The sequence below is a fragment of the Lolium perenne genome, chromosome 7, assembly GCF_019359855.2.
Source record: "Lolium perenne isolate Kyuss_39 chromosome 7, Kyuss_2.0, whole genome shotgun sequence".
NCBI lineage: Eukaryota > Viridiplantae > Streptophyta > Magnoliopsida > Poales > Poaceae > Lolium > Lolium perenne.
Window position 1 is genome coordinate 194,206,160 of NC_067250.2, and position 20,195 is coordinate 194,226,354.

Consider the following 20,195-nt stretch of genomic DNA (forward strand, 5'->3'; position numbering starts at 1 on the left):
CTGTGAAACCTAAGAATGGCCCTAAGCCTGATGCTGAGTGCTATTACTGCAAGCAGAAGGGACACTGGAAGCGTAATTGCTCTAAGTATTTGGCTGATCTAAAGAGCGGCCTTGTCAAGAAGAAGAAAGAAGGTATATCTGATATACATGTTATAGATGTTTATCTTACTGGTTCTCGTACTAGTACCTGGGTATTTGATACTGGTTCGGTTGCTCATATTTGTAACTCGAAACAGGAACTAAAGAATAAACGAAGACTATTGAAGGATGAAGTGACGATGCGCGTTGGAAATGGATCCAAAGTCGATGTGATCGATGTCGGCACACTTCCTCTACATCTACCTTCGGGATTAGTTTTAAACCTCAATAATTGTTATTTTGTACCCGCGTTGAGCATGAACATTATATCTGGATCTTGTTTAATGCAAGACGGTTATTCATTCAAGTCTGAGAATAATGGTTGTTCTATTTTTATGAATAATATCTTTTATGGTCGAGCACCTGAAAAGAATGGTTTATTTCTGTTAGATCTCGATAGTAGTGATACACATATTCATAACATTGATGCTAAGCGAATTAGATTGAATGATAATTCTACATATATGTGGCACTGTCGTCTTGGTCATATTGGAGTGAAACGCATGAAGAAACTCCATACCGATGGATTACTTGAATCACTTGACTTTGAGTCACTTGATAAATGTGAAGCATGTCTAATGGGAAAAATGACTAAGACTACATTCTCTGGTATTATGGAGCGAGCTACTGACTTATTGGAAATCATACATACCGATGTGTGCGGACCAATGAGTGTAGCATCGCGCGGTGGTTATCGTTATGTTCTAACCTTCACAGATGATCTGAGTAGATATGGGTATATCTATTTCATGAAACATAAATCCGAAACTTTCGAAAAGTTTAAGGAATTCCAAAGTGAAGTAGAAAATCAACGTAACAAGAAGATTAAATTTCTACGATCTGATCGCGGAGGTGAATATCTGAGTTATGAGTTTGGCATGCATTTAAACAAATGCGGAATACTTTCACAATTGACACCGCCGGGAACACCACAACGAAACGGTGTGTCCGAACGTCGTAATCGAACTCTCTTAGATATGGTTCGTTCTATGATGTCTCTTACTGATTTGCCGTTATCATTTTGGAGTTATGCATTAGAGACAGCCGCATTCACTTTAAATAGAGCACCATCTAAATCCGTTGAAACGACACCATATGAATTATGGTTTAATAAGAAACCTAAGCTGTCGTTCCTTAAAGTTTGGGTTTACGAAGCCTATGTAAAAAAGTTACAACCGAACAAGCTAGAACCCAAAGCGGAGAAATGCGTCTTCATAGGATACCCTAAGGAAACTATAGGGTACACTTTCTATCACAGATCCGAAGGCAAGATCTTTGTTGCTAAGAACGGAACCTTTCTTGAGAAAGAATTTCTCACTAAAGAAGTGACTGGAAGAAAAGTAGAACTCGACGAGATTACTGAATCTTCACTCGTTAATCAAAGTAGCGCAGTACCGGAAGTTGTTCCTGTGCCGCCTGCACCGGCAACAGAGGAAGTTAATGATAATGATCATGAAACTTCGAACGAGATAGCTACTGAACCTCGCAGATCGACAAGGGAACGTGCCACTCCGGATTGGTATGATCATTGTCTAAATGTCATGATTGTGGACAACAATGATGAAGACCCTGCGACGTATGAAGAAGCGATGATGAGCCCAGATTCCAACAGATGGCAAGAAGCCATGAAATCCGAAATGGGATCCATGTATGATAACAAAGTGTGGACTTTGGTAGACTAACCTGATAGCCTCAAGGCTGTCGAGAATAAATGGATCTTCAAAAGAAAAACAGATGCTGATGGTAATATTACTGTCTATAAAGCTCGACTTGTCGCAAAGGGTTTCCGAAAAATTCAAGGTGTTGACTACGATGAGACTTTCTCACCTATAGTGAAGCTAAAATCTGTGAGGATTTTCTTAGCAATAGCTGCATTTTTCGATTATGAGATTTGGCAGATGGATGTCAAAACGGCGTTCCTTAATGGAGACCTTGAGGAAGAGTTGTATATGGTACAACCCAAAGGTTTTGTCGATCCTAAAAATGCTGACAAAGTATGCAAACTTCAGCGTTCAATTTATGGACTGAAGCAAGCATCGAGAAGTTGGAACCGACGCTTTGATAAGGTGATCAAAGACTTCGGGTTTATACAGTGTCATGGAGAGGCCTGTATTTACAAGAAAGTGAGTGGGAGCTCTATAGCGTTCCTGATATTATATGTAGATGACATATTATTGATTGGGAATGATATAGAACTATTAAGCAGTGTAAAAGGTTATTTGAATAATAGTTTTTCAATGAAAGACCTTGGTGAAGCATCGTATATATTAGGCATCAAGATTTGTAGAGATAGATCAAGACGTCTAATAGGGCTATCACAGAGTACATACCTGGACAAGATTCTAAAGAAGTTTGGAATGGACGGAAGTAAGAAAGGATTCTTACCTATGTTACCAGGCAAGGTCTTGAGTAAGACTCAAGGTCCGGCTACGGCAGAAGAAAGAGAAAGGATGATTCAGATCCCCTATGCCTCGGCGGTAGGCTCTATCATGTATGCCATGCTATGTACTAGACCGGATATAGCACATGTTGTTAGTTTGACTAGCAGATATCAAAGTGATCCAGGAATGGAACACTGGACAGCGGTCAAGAATATCCTGAAGTACTTGAAAAGAACTAAGGATATGTTTCTTTGTTATGGAGGTGACCAAGAGCTCGTTGTAACTAGTTACACCGATGCAAGTTGGAACACTGATCCTGATGACTCTAAGTCACGATGCAGGTACGTGTTTATATTGAATGGTGATGCGATCGGTGGGCAAGCTCGAAGCAGTGCACGGTGGCGAAGTCTTCAACAGAATCGGAGTACATAGCGGCTTCAGAGGCTTCATCAGAAGCGGTATGGATGAAGAGGTTCATTGTAGAGCTCGGTGTGGTTCCTAGTGCATTGGACCCACTAGTCATCTACTGTCACAACATGGGTGCCATCGCCAATGCACAAGAACCAAGGTCACACAAGAGGCTGAAGCATATCAAGCTGCGTTATCATTCGATTCGCGAGTACATCGAAGATGGAGAAGTAAAGAATTGCAAAGTACACACTGATCTGAATGTAGCAGATCCGTTGACTAAAGCTCTCCCTAGGGCAAAGCATGACCAACACCAGAATGCCATGGGTGTTAGGTACCTTACAGTGTAATCTAGATTATTGACTCTAGTGCAAGTGGGAGACTGTTGGAGATATGCCCAAGAGGCAATAATAAAAGTGGTTATTATATATCTTTGTGTTTATGATGAATGTTTATATACCATGCTATAATTGTATTAACCGAAACATTGATACATGTGTGTTATGTAAACAACAATGAGTCCCTAGTAAGCCTCTTAACTAGCTTGTTGATTAATAGATGATTATAGTTTCATAATCATGAACATTGGATGTTATTAATAACAAGGTTATGTCATTATATGAATGATGTAATGGACACACCAAATTAAGCGTAGCATAAGATCACGTCATTAAGTTATTTGTTATCAGCTTTCGATACATAGTTACCTAGTCCTTTCGACCATGAGATCATGTAAATCACTTATACCGGAAAGGTACTTTGATTACATCAAACGCCACTGCGTAAATGGGTGGTTATAAAGGTGGGATTAAGTATCCGGAAAGTATGAGTTGAGGCATATGGATCAACAGTGGGATTTGTCCATCCCGATGACGGATAGATATACTCTGGGCCCTCTCGGTGGAATGTCGTCTAAATAGCTTGCAAGCATATGAATGGTTCATAAGAGACCACATATCACGCTACGAGTAAAGAGTACTTGTCAGGAGATGAGGTTGAACAAGGTATAGAGATACCGATGATCAAACCTCGGACAAGTAAAATATTGCGTGACAAAGGGAATCGGTATCGTATGTGAATGGTTCATTCGATCACTAAGTCATCGTTGAATATGTGGGAGCCATTATGGATCTCCAGATCCCGCTATTGGTTATTGGTCGAAGAGAGTTCTCAACCATGTCTACATAGTTCGCGAACCGTAGGGTGACACACTTAAGGTTTGATGTTGTATTAGTAGAACTTGAATATGGAATGGAGTTCGAAGTTTTGTTCGGAGTCTCGGATGGGATCCCGGACATCACGAGGAGTTCCGTAATGGTCCGGAGAATAAGATTCATATATAGGAAGTCATTTTATAAGTTTGAAAGTGATTCGGTGAATTTATGGAAGGTTCTAGAAAAGTCCGGAAGAAATCACTTTGGAAGGCGGAGTCCCGGAGGGACTCCACCACCCATGGCCGGCCAACCCTAGAGGGGTGGAGTCCCAGGTGGACTCCACCAAGGGGGCCGGCCACCCCCCCTCATGGAAGGGTGGGAGTCCCACTTAAGGTGGGAATCCCACCTTGGGTAGGTTTCCCTACACATGGAAGGTTTTGGGTTGGGGTCTTATTCGAAGACTTGTAGTTCAACACTTGGGGGTTCCACCTATATAATGAGGAGCAAGGGGAGGGGGCCGGCCACACCAAAGCCACCGTGGCCACACCCCTCATAGTGGCCGGCCACCCCCTCTCCCCAAACCCTAGCCGTCCCTCTCTCCTCCACCTCTCCCGCAACGCTTAGCGAAGCTCCGCCGGAGATCTCCATCGCCACCGCCACCACGCCGTCATGCTGCCGGATTCAAGGAGGAGCTACTACTTCCGCTGCCCGCTGGAACGGGGAGAAGGACATCGTCTTCATCAACACCGAACGTGTGACCGAGTACGGAGGTGTTGCCCGATTGTGGCACCGTCAAGATCTTCTACGCGCTTTTGAAAGCGGCAAGTGATCGTCTACCGCAGCAACGAGAGCCTCCTCTTGTAGGCTTTGGAATTCTTCAAGGGTTAGTCTCGTTCATCCCCTCGTTGCTCCCATCTTCTAGCATCTTGGCTTGGATTGCGTTCTCGCGGTAGGAAAATTTTTGTTTTCTATGCTACGAATCCCTACAGAGAACACTAGCAACATTTCTAGCTATCATCTTGCTTTCTTAGTTGCAGCACTTACTGGAAAAACACCTTATCATCTTGGTGCTCTTGTTGCCCGACGTTTGTCCGCTAAGGGGCCTATTTTTGGAGGAATTGTTGCCTCACGTATTTTAGCATATCTAGATCTTCCTCTTGACCCTATTGATGTGAAATTAACTCCTATAAGGCTTGATATTGCTGCTATGAAGAGTCACCAATTTGTTACAACTGACTCTAGTTTAGATAATATTGTCTATAAAATGTTGTTTATTGACGGGGATGAGAGGGAAATCCCTTTGCCGCAAACAGTTTTGTTCGATATTCACAGGAAACCGTGGTCGCGCTCTAAGGAGGAGGTGGATGAGCAACTGAGGATACATGGCTTCCACCAGCAGCATGACTCCGAGGACGCCGAGCCCTCCTACGGGTACACCGTCACGTATCCTGGTGCGTCTTCCAGCACATACCCAGAACAGGATCCATCTTCGTCGTACTACGGAGGTGCCACTTCATGGGCACCATGGGATTGATCTCCACTTAGGCCAAAAGCCTAAACTTGGGGGGAGGTATACCGGCATCACTCATTCATTGCATATTATAGTTGCTGGATACTTGTACATACTTGTTTAGCTTCTTAAAGTGATTTTCTAATAAGAGGGAGATGATATTTGGGGAAGTGTTGCCTGAAAACAGATTCTGGACTGATACCACAAAAATTCTCAAAAACAGCCAGAACGTTATTTTAAGAAGCCAATTTTTTAGCATGTTCCTCAGGTTATTATCTAACTTTCATTAGTTGAACACTTTTCGAGCGCGAGCAGCGGAAGAATTTCTTAAAAATTGCTTACTGTACTGCCGTCAAGTTTGACGAATTTCTGCTGCTTTGTGTTTATGTGACTCTTTTAGTTTTCATTTTCTTGTTTTTGCTTTATTTCTTTCCTAAAACACAAAAAGACCAAAAATATTTCTGTTGTTTCTCTTCACCATTTGTTTATTTTGGTTTGTTGCTTTTATTTTGCTTTATTTGCTATCGTTGGTTTGCTATAAGAAAATCCAAAAAGATTTTGCTTTGTTTGTTTGTTTCCTTTTGTTCTTGTTTCCAATTCGAAAACACCAAAAATATTTGTTGTTCTTCTTTGGTTTTGTAAACTTCATTATGGAGTTCAGCGGTCTCCGGTGGCTGGAGCTTGGTTTTCATTCCATATTATTCAAGCTACACAAGTGAAAGGCAATAATGACGATCTACGACAATTCGACTGTGGTGAGAGGCTGGTATGAACTCTATTTGTTTTCATTTTTGTACATATACTCATCCATGTGAGCATGCTTAATTGGTTCATGTGAGGTATATGTCATTTAAGAAAGTCTAGTAGTTCATGATCTCTCATGTTGAGCTCCAGTTTATTAATATGAGTAGCATGTCATAGATGTTTGCTTGCATTGTTTTATTCATAAATAGGTATGACATTGTGGTATCCTCCTCTGAATAATTCACTTGAATCGACTTGGCACATGCTCACGCATGCATATGACTGAACAAAAGTCAATTAAGCCTCGATGATTTACTTTTCCTCAGAGTTCTTGTATCACTTTTATGCCTATGTTAATTTATTTTGCCGCAAGCATGATTATGACAGTTACTGCTCTCTTGATTGTCGCTCCCCAGTCTATTGCTAGCCTTCACTTGTACTGAGCGGGAACGCTGCTCGTGCTTCCAAACCCCTAAAAACCAAGTTATTCCTGAGTGTCCACCATAAATACCTATGCATGGCATTTCAAACCATTCCAAGTAAATTCTCATACGCTACCTTTAAACCTTCAAAATGCTTCTCAATTTGTGTCGATGTTTTATAGCTCATGAGGAAGTATGTGGTGTTTATCTTTCAACCTTGTCATTTACTTTTGACAGACTTTCATAATGGACTAGTGGCACATCCGCTTATCCAATAATTTTGCAAAAAGAGCTGGCAACGGGGTTCCCAGCCCCAATTAATTAACTTTCATTAATAATTCTCTTCACATGTTTTGCCCTGATTCATCAGTAAGCAACTTAATTTTGCAAATAGAAACTCCTCCATGGTATGAGAATGTTGGAAGGCACACGAGGATTCGGTTAGCCATGGCTTGTGTAAGCAAAGGTTGGGGGGAGTGTCACCCATAATAAAACTAAAGTACGTGTGTAAACAAAAGAGAAGAGGGATGATCTACCTTGCTGGTAGAGATAACGTCCTTCATGGGAGCCGCTCTTGAAAGTCTGGTTGACGAGGTAGTTGGAGTACCCATTACCATTCGTTGACAACAACAAACACCTCTCAAAATAATTTTACTCCTGATTTAAAAATGAAAAGCTCTAGCGCATGTTAATCCCTGCTTCCCTCTGCGAAGGGTCAATCTTTTACTTTTATGTTGAGTCACCATCCTTTCTTTGAGCACTTTCTTGAGAGCACAACTGTCATTCTTAGTATAATATGCTTGTCCCAAAATGTGATTAACTGTGGTATAGCTTTGATGCTTTTATCTTTGACAATCTCTACTTCTAGTCTTTCCATGAACTTCAAAGGTGCCCGAGCATTTATGTTTTGCTGTACAAATATGGGCAAGCGAGATACCACTTTATCATATCCTTTTATGAACATTGCAATCCTGCTGATAGACATGATTCATGATGCTTATTATTAATTTGTTGGTACCTTTTCCATGATTGACATAGCTATTAGATGATTTTATTTGCATGTATCTTATTATGAATTGCCTAAGTACTTGTCCATATCATGAGAATATTTAAATCATATGAAAAAATGTGTTCGTGTAAGTTCTTTTATCGTACTCAGTTGTTAACTGAATTGCTTGAGGACAAGCAATAAGCTAAGCTTAGGGGGAGTTGATACGTCCAAAACGTATCTACTTTCCCGAACACTTTTGCTATTGTTTTGCCTCTAATTTGTGTATTTTGGATACAGCTAACACGGACTAACGCTGTTTTCAGCAGAATTGTCCTGGTGTCTTGTTTTTGTGCAGAAACTCAACTTTTAGGAAAATCCCCGGAGTTTATTCCAATGGGCCTATTTTCATAGAAGAGGGACAGAGCCAGAAGACCAGAAGGAGGGGGGCCACGAGGCGGCCACCCCACTAGGCGGCGCGGCAGGCCCCTGGGCCGCGCCGGCCAATGGTGGCGGCGCCTCGGGCAGCCCCAGGTGCCCCCCTCTGGACTACTTAAGGGCTTCGACCTAAAAACGCACGGGGGTTAGACGAAATCGCCAGAAGCCATCCAGAACACCGCCGCCATCGCGAAACTCCGTCTCGGGACCAGAAACTCCGTTCTGGCACTCCGCCGGGATGGGGAATTGGAGGAGATCATCGCCATCATCACCACCGACGCCTCTCCATCGACCAGCCATGTTTCCCCCATCCATGTGTGAGTAATTCCCACGCTGTAGGCTGAAGGGGGTGGTAGGGATTGGATGAGATTGGTCATGTAATAGCATAAGATTGTTAGGGCATAGTGCCTAGTGTCCGTAATTGGTACTTTGATGATATTGTTGCAACTTGTTATGCTTAATGCTTGTCACTAGGGCCCGAGTGCCATGATCTCAGATCTGAACATGTTATTGTTTCATGATGATATTCATTGTTTTATGATCTTACCTGCAAGTTGTATACACATGTCGTTGTCCGGAACCCGAGGCCCCAAAGTGACAGAAATTGGGATAACCGGAGGGGAAGGCAGTGAAGTGAGGATCACATGTGTTCATGGAGTGTTAATGCTTTGCTCCGGTGCTCTATTAAAAGGAGTACCTTAATTTCCAGTAGATTCCCTAGAGGCCTGGCTGCCACCGGCTGGTAGGACAAAAGATGTTGTGCAAGTTTCTCATTGCGAGCACGTACGACTAAATATGGAACACATGCCTATCGATTGTTTAGTACTTGGATACTGTTTTATTACTATCTGCAAATTCCCTACTTTGATTGTTACATGAGTTTCTCTCATCCATGCAACGCCCGTTCATCCATCCCTGTGCCTACAGTACTTTAATCATGTTGTTTACTATAATCACTACTGTTATCTTTGTTACACTGCTGCTGATATTTCACCACTGCTACTGCTAAAAAACTGTTACTACTGATAAACTCTTGCGAGCAAGTCTGTTTCCATGTGCAGCTGAATTGACAACTCCGCTGTTAAGGCTTACAAATATTCTTTGGCTCCCCTTGTGTCGAATCAATAAATTGGGTTTTACTTCCCGCGAAGACTGTTGCGATCCCCTATACTTGTGGGTCATCAACCGCCGGCAATGTCCAAGGTTATGGACTTAGGTTTTGGGAAAGACGATGATTTGAGATTCCGGTAGCGAGCGGACAAACGACGTACCTAGGTTCACGTCCCCATGGTGGATGGTGCTACATCCTGCTAGCAATCCAGTATATGATAGATGTGTTTACGGGGTGCCGCCTTATGCGGATTGTGTCTAGTCTAATTTGATCTATATTTTGCGATATCTCCAAGGGTGCCCTTGTCTAGCTTTATATATTGGAGTCCTAGTCTATTACATATTGAAGTTCTCTTTCATGTAGTCCAAATCAATATTACGTGCAGGTCCAGCTTGTCGAGTCCTTCTGCTAGCCCACCTTCATAATTAGTTGCACCAGGTATAGCAATAATGGGTACCCGAAAAGGTATACCCATGACAGGTATCACACTAGTACTAGCCCTATTTAGTTAGAGCCAAATACACTACTTAGTACATGACCTAGCTCTATACCTTGCCATTCTTCGGGCCGGGCCGGGCCTAAAAAAGCCCGGCGCAAAAAACTAGGCCTAGGCTGGCCCAGCCCAACCAACGTGCCTAACTTTCAGGCCCAAGCTCAGCCCATCACTACAAAAGCACGTCGGGCCTCGGGCCAAGCCGCTTTCCTATTTCACGCATTTTTCAGGCTCAGGCCTGGCCCAGCCATTGGGCCTAAATCTTCAGCCCAGACCCAGCCCATAGATATGCTCGGGCTGGCTTAAGCCTGGAAATTTTGGGCCGGGCCAGGCCGGGCTTCCCATGGCCAGGTATGTCTAGCTCTAATGCGACTCCTGCTAGATGCTAGAAAATACTAGTACTAGCTAGCTCTGAAGTCTGTCGCTCACACTAATATTAGTCCTATTTAGTGAGCCAAATACTCCGTGAGCTAGCAGATTAGAGCTAGTGTATTTGAAACAACGTGTCCTGCATAAGCCAGCACAAGCAAGTGAGCTGGCCTCGGGGTATGCCATGCCATATACGGTATGCCCGTAAGTAGGTCCGCCGCTGACGAAGCTGGTGTCCAGCCACTCCTGGTGCTAGAGGTCGGGCTGGCCCAGCTTGGTGCTCCGCAGGTGCCACATGCAGTCCAAATTTGAGTGGATGGAGTAGAACAGGGTCGCGCGCCGCCGTCCTCAAGTTCCCCATGTCCTACCCCACCCAGATGTTGTGCAGAACTTGCCGCCGTGGAATGCCTCCGGCTTGTCCACAGTCATCTGAAAAAGAGAGGCATGTACACGAGCTTAATTACGACCCATGCCAGGGGATCTGTCGAGAAGTGTCGGCAACCCGGATCTTCTTGTGAACTCACTTGTGAACATTTGAATGTGTTCTAAACTTATAACTTATTGTATTTATATCTGTATTTATGCATTAAAACAATGGTGGAAAAAAATTCTGGTGCCATGCATATATTTCCTGAGAATTTCTTTAGTTGTCTTGCGATGGGCCTCTGGGGATGCATGATCATGCCCAAACAAAGATCTTACATTTCTTACGTCGTAATGGTGATTGGGGCCTCTCTTCCAAAAGATCACAATAATGTTAAATGAAATTACTATACAAGATTTTGCAAGGAAAGTTTCTTCCTAGCTGTACATTGAGGCATGGTGCAGAGGTGGGTAGGCCTCCGGAGGGAAGAGTGAGCGATGCATTTTATAGGCGAGGAGGTAAACGGCGCGAAGATTTTGATTTCACATTTCAAACGAAATCAGTGAACTTGCAGGAACATTTCACGACCAAAATATTTGCAAACTATTTTGTAGACAAAAACCATTTGCATAGCATAGCTGACATCGGCATACGATTCTCTTTGAACAAACCGTTTTGTGATAGTTCGTGGTGCACATATTTGGAAGCCACAACATTGCCGCCCATCTCCACGCGCTCTTCCATGTTCTCCGAGTTCATTCCGCCTTCTTCGTTATCTTAGTTGTTAGTCAGTTGGACGGACTGCTCCTGCTCCTCCTTGGTCACCGAAGGCGCCCTCTCCGCCACGTGAGGCGCCTCCTCCACCATCTGAGGGGCTGCTTCGCCACCAGAGGGACCTTCTCTGCCACCGGAGGGGTCTGGCTCTAAACAGCGACGCTGCACCGGCGGGTACTGCGCGAGGCATGAGTGGTGAGCGGTCTTCTTAGTGCGAACCACAATGAAGTGAACTGCTACCGTAATGGTGGGATGTGCCAAACATTGCGGCGGCGGGGAGGTTTTTGTAGCACGGTCGAGGAAGCCGACTCTTCGGTGTTGCGTGGCACACCGGAGGAAGGTATAGAGTCCACGCGTCGACCGAAAGTTAGACACATGACTTTTACATATTGTACCATTTAAGGGCCGCAGAGGAGAAGAGACGTGTAAGATTAAATACTCGTCGCAAAATGTTCACACACGATGCCGTAGTCGTGAGAGATGAAGGTCCTATACGATGATCCTTGTTTCTGAGGGTTTGCCTGAAAACCAAGCATATGATTCGTGTTTTGTTTTGTCAGCGTTCGACCGCATTGCATACGGAAAGGTATTTCCATGGATCACGGGTTATTAATAGGCCGCGATCTGTAGTAGTGATATCTAGCTAGCTAACTTGATCACCCAGACCTCAGGTCCTATTCGAGGAGCTCAACGCGCACGTCGTCGACGACGACCTTCTCGCCGGCGACCGGGATGAGCGTGACGTCCAGCAGCTGGTCCCGGCCGCACCCGAGGTCCTCCACGAGCTCACGCAGCGCGAACCGGTACGCCAGCTTCAAGCTCCCCATGCTGCCGCGGCCACCGCCGTCGCCGCCCCCGTGCGGCAGGTTCACGAAGCTCCCGGCGAACTCACTGTTCTGCGGCCCCACCCGCGCTTCCTGGCCTTTCGGCACGTTGACGAGCACGTCAAACTTGGCGTACTCGCAAGGGTCGATCGTGACGTCCACCACCAGCACCTCCGGAGCCTTCTTGCTGCTGCCACCGCCGGCACGGGCCTTCTCCGGCCTCTCCACCGTCACGTACTTCTTCTCGCCATTCTTTAGAGCCACGGGAAAGGAGGTTGCAGCAGCAGGCACGCTCGGCTTGGCTCCCGATCTCTCTATGCCGGCCGCAGGCGTGGGCCGCTTGTCCTGCCACTCCAGCGTCTCCTTCTCCTCGTACGCGTACCCGAGCCTGCCGGCGTCGAGGACGTCGCGGATCCTGATGCGCACGGGGCGCCTCTTCTCGTCGTAGAACACGAAGCCGGTGTCGAGCCACTGGGCGGCGCTAGCGCCGACGAAGTTCTCGTTGCCGAGCGCGGCGGTCCAGAGGTGCCACAGGCGGTCGACGTTGGCGTGGTGGGAGTAGAAGACGGGGTCGCGCCCGGCCGTGCCGAGCACCCCCATGTCCTCCCCCTTGTTGGTGGCCAGCGGGTCGCCCAGCCAGATGTGGACCGCGGTGTGCGCCGCGTTCTCCAGCGACCCGGGGGACATGACGCGCGCGGCGCAGAACTTGTCGCCGTGGAACTGCGCCGCCGTGTCCACGGCCATCTGGCGGTAGATGTTGCAGAGGTTCGTCGCCTTCAGGCAGGCGTCGTCGCTGCAGACAGGAAGATCGTTCTGCTTCCCCGGGCCCAAGTTGAGGTCGATGACGGCGTCGACGTGCTCCCGGTTGCGCTTGGCGTCGTACAGCGGCGAGGACTCGTTGTTGAAAATCGCCGGCAGGATCATGCCGTCGGGCGCGTCCCAGTTCCAGTACGGCAGCGCGAAGGTGCTGTCGCCGACGAGCTCGCCGATGATCCGCTCGAAGAAGTAGATGTACATCCGGTGCCACGGCGCGAAGATGGACGAGAAGTGCACGTCGAAGTCGATCTCCGTGGCCGGGCTCCCAGCACCAGCAGCCGCCGTCGCAGCCGCCGTCACCTTGTAGTGGAAGTTGCAGTAGGCCTCGTGGATGGCCGCCTGCCGCTTGAAGCTGCGCGGGTCGTCGGTGTCGTCCAGATCTTTCATCATGCGGATGCCGGCCTCGTACTTCTTCACGTATTCCTCGTCGGCGGCGACGAGGTGCGCGGGCCGACGCACGCGCAGGGGGCCGTTTGGCGGTGGGAGCGCGGCGAAGTCGACGACGTCCTCGGGGCGGAACGGGCCTGGGCACTGGAAGCCGTCGGCCGAAACGCACTTGATGACCTCGTTGGTGATCGGCGGGGTGAGGCACACGGCCGGCACGGTGTCGTCGGCGGCCAGCGCCGCGAGGCCGAGGTTGCTCGTGGTGGCAGCGAACCCGGTGAGGGCGAGGAGCACGTCCCGGCGGTCGATATTGCGCCGTACCAGGGCGTCGTCATCGCCGGCGCCGGCATTACCTGCCCTGATTTTGCAAGACGAGCGACGACGGCGGACGTGTTTGGTCTTGAAGGGAGTGGTACCAGGCTTTCTTAGAGGAAGGCATGCAGAGGCGGCAGCTGTTAAGTTGCAGCTGAAGCCAGAGCTCGCCATGACGGGAATACAAACGGAACAGTGGAAGAATTAACTGTATATATAAATAAATGGGATCAAGAGCGAATTTCCTTTTCTGAAGAAAAACGCTAGAAGATAGACTTGTGAATGCAAAACCTTTTGGAGAATATGCGAGAATGCTTTGCTTTTCTGGTGCTCACTCAGATGATGTCTTGAAATTGCAACTCATAATTAGCACGAATCACAATGCAAATTAAGTGGTGTAGGACTTAAGTGAGCACGAAGCTAGCTGAGGACTAGTAAATATCCACAGTAAAAACGTAGACGCTTACAAATATGTATATGAATTCACCGCTATGAAGGCACGCACACCCTGATCCTGTGAGCACATCCAAGAGACTGGGTCCAAAAACGGATTTGATGGATCTTGAGATTGACTAAATCACTATAGTCGCCTCGATGTTGAGAGAAACGTCGTCTCGCAGTAAATAATATTTCGTCTTATATGAGACACCAAATATTAAAACTGAAATTTAAACTCTGGCGATCTGAGGTGCTAGTGTCCTGCAAACCATCCAACAGTGAATTGGTTTGCACCTAGAGGGAACGGGAAAATTACCGCTCTCAAGAATATGCCAGGTGTGCACAATACACATGTGACAGTATGCAACGAACAAGCGCATGCGACATCAGGACGCCATTAACGTCTGTGTCACACAGATCTGCCCAACAACCTGAAAAATATGCATGTACAAGAAGCGCCACTTCATCAAGATTGGTTGAATGGTTGATGCACATGCACGTGAAGTGCATCAGCGTCAGCGTCAGCATCACCATCACCGGAGTATCATGTTATCGTCAATTTCATGCAAGGCAAATATGGATCTTTAATTTCCTTTGAGCTTAATTAAGAGATCTATTTCCTGCAAATTAAGATCTTCCCGCAAGAAAAAGCATCGACAGTTGACCAGTACACCCACTTCTCGAGATCCTCATCCGATATAGATCCAAGCAGAAACATCGGTCCACGTAAGCATGCATGAACTGCAGATGATACATACTTGTATGGACATGGATCAACTCCCGCGTGCCAATCTTCGTACAGCGCTGAAGGAAGTGTAATGAGAACACTGAAATGTCAAAAAACAAGACCAGCCCAGTTACTAGCAGGCGTTGGTATTTTTATAGAAGAAAACTCCGTGAGCCCCAAACCCGGGGTGGCTGGTGTGCACTCCCGCACTGCCGCACACCTAACCAACACACCTAACCAACATAGCAGCCCTTTGTTCCTGAAATACCACATCTACACGTTCGGCAGATGATGGAAGCTGCGTTGATTCAGCCAATGGGGTAGGCCGTAGGCATCTATGGTCCAAACTATTTTCCAAGGAATTTTGCAAAATTTCAATTCATAGGAATTATTTTCCATAGAATCCATCTGGTTTAAATGAATGTGACCTCCAAAAAAATTATGAATTGTTTTTCTACGCTACAGTTTCATAGAAATTTTAGTGACGGTTTGGATCTTTTGAAAAAATCCTATGCATCTATGACTGGCATCACACAATCATTCTCTGAAGAAATTTCCTGTCTTTTCCTATGACGCAGCCAAACAACTTTCTAGACTGATTTTGCCTTTGCGATTCATATATGATTTTGCATGCCATGATATTTTAGTCCTGCATTTTTTCCAGTCCCATGTTTTTCAAATGCTGTGAACGAAAGGGGCCTTTTCTTTTTGACCAGTAGTTAACCATGACATGTCATATTTGATTATGGTCCACAAAAACAATTGATGATGCTCCGCTTCATGTTGTGCGCGAGCGACAAACGACATAGCTGGATGGCCCTCGTTCAGGTCTCATAGGTGCAACCAACGTTTCCTTTTTTGTTTGAGATACAAACCACCGTTCAATCTATCAAACACTCCCTTAGTCATACTTTATACGTGAGCATGAAGTACACAAGATACCAACCACCATTCAGTTTGGAATTTTTCGCATTGGTATCAAATGATTTGTTCAAAAGGTGATAAACATTTAATGTGGTTTGGGTATTAGGCACCTGCTCAAGATAGTACTGGTACATCAGATCTGAAGTAGATGGTCGTATATCAGTTATTCAGTTTGAGTAGATCTTGCAAAAACTTGGGTAGGTACTCCTGCAGAGAACGGATATTATCATTGAATTTGTCACACATGTCGCTCTTCCTGAACCAAAAAAATAAAGGATATCACAAGTGAAAACAAGGTGCAAAATAATCACAACTTAAAGCACTTGAAATCTTTATCATTTCGTTTTGACACTGAAACTCCATTCAAAGAGACAGATACACAAATTAGCCATCTGACTTGGAACTTAATAGATAGTGTCAGTTTATTGCCCGCAACGAAATGCAGGATACAAGACGAACCGCTTAATTCTCAGAAGTTTCTCGACGTTCCTGTTTGTTATCTTCAATGGACTGAGATCAGGTGACGTGCATATGGCATGTCACCGATGAACAGCTGTAACATGCGTCAATTTTCTAATCGTTGGATTGAAAACGGATGACCAGATGAACATAAACAGTAGCCACTACAGGGACAATCTACAGTACATCGCTACATGGACAAATCTACAATGCATCGCTACATCTGCTACATGATCATCTACAGTGCATCGTCTATAGAGCTTAATCTTGTCTATCCATTTTCGATCCAACGCACTGAAACGCATGTTACGGCACTGTTCATCAGTGACATGCCAATGGCCGACCATTCACCTCCATTACCCTTTTTCCTCAATCTTTCTAAGGAAGGTGCTAACATTAACAACTTTTTGATTTGCCTGAAATTTTACTGTTTCAAAATGAAGCTCCCCTTCAATCATTCGTTAGTATCTATAACAGGAGCATCAAAACAAGATAAGTGAATGTACTCCAGGCTCCAATGGATTGAAAGTTACTAAGTCCACCTCGACTGTAACTAAGAATCTAAGATGATTGGTGTATTCTCCTAATTGTATAGGGATCTACCCTCTCCATCTCTCCCAGCTACTGCAAACCAAGTTGATGTTTATAAGATACTTAGATGTTTATGCATGACATTTCAGAGTTGTGTTGATCATGCAGAAATGCAGATAACTGAGAACTGAAGTCTAGCACAACAAGGAACTTCCAATCAGAAAACCAAAGAATAAACTCCAAGCAGTGAAGCAGAACGCGAATTTTTGGCTCCTGGGTGCGCCAACACCTGGTTTCAGCAATAAAATAAAAAACAATACTAAAATTAATTTAAAAATATGGCATAAACCATGTGTGGAGTAGTTATGTAAGCATGTGCATGTCAAGTCTCAACTTAAAATATAAACGTATGTAGCTGTTATCACCGGATTTTAACCAAATCAGAGGTGGGCCGTGATTGAGATGGGCTTAACAAATATGCGTAGAAAATATTCATGAATCGGCCTTGTATAAAGAGTTTGGGCTAAATTGCCCGTGTATCTGTAAATATAGTAGGATACGTGTCGGTTAGGATTAAAAGATAGAGTTTAGCTCGTACACGGTTGGGATTATTCCCAAGTTAGAAAGTCTACGGACTATAAATATGTATCTAGGGTTATTGAGAAAGAGAACGATCACGTTCACAACAAACCAATCTAGGCGCATCGCCACCCCTTGTTTCGAGGGTTTCTTCCGGGTAAGCGCTATGCTGCCTAGATCGCATCTTGTGATCTAGGCAGAATCTTGTTTATTCGTTGTTCATGTGTTGCTCGTACTGAAGCCTTTTTAATGGCGAGCAACACCGTTATCATGGATATGTTACGGTTAGCACCGGTACTTTCTTGATGTATTTGATTAGTCATGCTACCCCTGGATATCTAGCCACCCTTGTACCGATCTTAGGTGCAAGGGTGACACCTTTCTTAGTCCTTGTTTAGTATATTCGATCTGTTACGATCGCTCCTTGTTCTTCAAGGATTAGTTTGATATCTGCATAGTTAGGCCTTGCAAACGGGTTGAAGGATCCAGTAGCACGTAAGGTATAGTTTGCTAGTCCTAGAGAAGATGTTCCGGGAATCAACTCCACGTTGGTTTTTAGGCCTTGTCTAGGACTGGTTTATTATCATCTTTCGTGTCTGCCAGGCTCAATTACGTGTAGGACGTTCCGGTTATGTGGTGAAAACCCTAGATCGTCGTAGATCGTTTTAACTTAATATTGATCAAGCAGGACCACCATGTTATCGTAGATCTCATACGAATCATGGGTGGATCGGCTCCTTGAGCCGATTCACAGGACAACCTGAGAGCCGATCGAGGCTCGTATTTAATGTTTACGTGTATGCCATGCAGGAAACTAGTCGAAGCAATCCATCACCTTCCTGACCAGGTATAGGTCAGGTGGCACGCCCTTGCACCAGCATCGGACGTGCGTGCCGGAGCTTTGCGGGCCGTCGCCCGAGGGACCAGGGCCCACCAGATCCGGGAGCCTCCCGGCTCTTCGTGTTGCCCGTCGCTACTCGTCGGTGGGTTTTGGTGGTCAACACATTCTGGCACGCCCGGTGGGACATTCTTCTACATCAACTGCATCAACATCTGCATCAGAGATGGCGGAAGATCCAGTTACGTATGAAGACCTGTCTGAGGAGTACAAGAAGAAGTACGACGAGATCAAAGCTCTCTTCGAAACTGACCTCATCGGCTCTTTCCAAAGGACCCGCTCACACGGCATCAGGTGGAAAGGGTTCTCAGCTGAAGGCGCTCTCGATGGAGTGGATCTGTCTACTCCTTCAGAAGAACGCACCAGGTCTCTACGTCAGGAGGTTAACCACATGGTAGCGCATTCGCTACACCGCCACTCTGAGAGCCTGGTGAACGCCTTAGAGCGTGTCGCGCTGCGCGTGGTCCAGGAAATCATGAAGCATCAGTACTCTCCGTCAGGACCTGCCCTAGGGACTCACCAAGGAGAGATACCGTTCCAGACCAGACCACCGCTGCCGTTCGCGCTAGCAAGACCGTAATCGCCGAGTTCACCGGCATACGTCGTCTACAAGATCGGTGGCGATCCTAGTGATTACCAGTTCTTGTATGAACCGCCTAAGGAGATCCCGCACGGATACATGTGCACATATGTGCCAGACTGCAATAACTGGGCGCGCACGAACCAGGTTGCAACAGGAGGGATTTCTGGAACAGCGGGAGGGGTTTCTGGATCGGATCCCGAGAAGCAGGCGTGGCTAGCTAAGTATGCCACTCCAACGAATCATCAAAGCTCAACTCCTGCAGCTAGCACCGTGGATCAGATCAGTGCAATCTTGAGGGACCAGTTCGGCATGGTGCCGAAGAGGAGGGCAATCAGCTACTCCAAGCCGTACCCCAACGAGTACGATTTGATCCCACTACCACCCAAATATCGGCTCCCTGAATTCTCCAAGTTTAGTGGATCGGAAGGCTCTAGTTCAGTTGAGCATGTGAGTCGATATTTGGCGCAGTTGGGCATGATCTCAGCATCAGACCCATTACGTGTGAGGTTTTTCGCGCAATCTCTCACAGGATCGGCTTTCGGGTGGTACACCTCGCTGCCACCAGATTCAATCCAGACTTGGAAGCAGATGGAAGAACAGTTCCACATGCAATATCACTCAGAAGATTCCGAGGCTGGCATTGCCGATCTAGCACAAATACGACAGAAGCGCGGAGAAACGGTATCTGAATACATTCAGCGCTTCAGGGCCGTCAGGAACCGATGCTATTCGGCTCGTATGAATGAAAAAGAAGCAGTCGATCTGGCAGTGGTGGGTCTCGCATCACCGATCAAGGATATGGCTTCCCAAGCAGAGTACACTTCACTGGCGCATATGGTTCAGAAATTATCGTTATATGAACAGCGCCACCCAGAGTTGTACCAGGACAAGTTCAAGCGCGCGGTAGTCCTGGTAGAGACAGGAGAAGATGAAGACTCTACGGGAGATCAGGAGGTAGCTGTGGCTGAATGGACTCAGGGGGCAAACCCGTGTCCTGCAAATGGGTTAAACCACAAGGTCCTGCAAAAGGGTTTGACTTCGACGTAAGCAAAGCTGAGCAGATTTTCGACCTCTTACTCAAGGAGAAGCAGCTGAAGTTACACGAAGGCCATAAGATCCCTACGGTGCAAGAGATGAACGGAAGGCCATACTGCAAATGGCATAATTCGTTCACCCATACTACCAGCGACTGCAGGGTGTGGCGTCAGCAGATCCAAATGGCGATAGAACAAGGCCGTCTAATTTTCAACCAGTACGCCATGAAAGTTGACACACACCCCTTCCCTGCCGTTAACATGGTGGAGTGCACTTACCCTGGGAGGTGCCAGCCAGGTTTCTCGTTCAGCATTAACATGGTAGGACCTGTGCACCACCCTGGTAAGGACAAAGACGAGAGCAGCCGCTCTCGTGGCAAGGACAAAGAAGA

The 20,195-nt window shown here is 46.2% G+C and overlaps 1 protein-coding gene across 1 annotated transcript; it reads right to left on the reverse strand.

The window, feature by feature from the left end:
- Positions 1-11,810: 11,810 nt before the first annotated feature.
- LOC127314616 (polyphenol oxidase I, chloroplastic-like) lies at positions 11,811-13,807 on the reverse strand. The gene has a single exon (XM_051345121.2). It carries the CDS (start codon positions 13,802-13,804, stop codon positions 11,969-11,971), a length of 1,836 nt encoding a protein of 611 aa, XP_051201081.1. The 5' UTR covers positions 13,805-13,807; the 3' UTR covers positions 11,811-11,968.
- Positions 13,808-20,195: the final 6,388 nt, after the last annotated feature.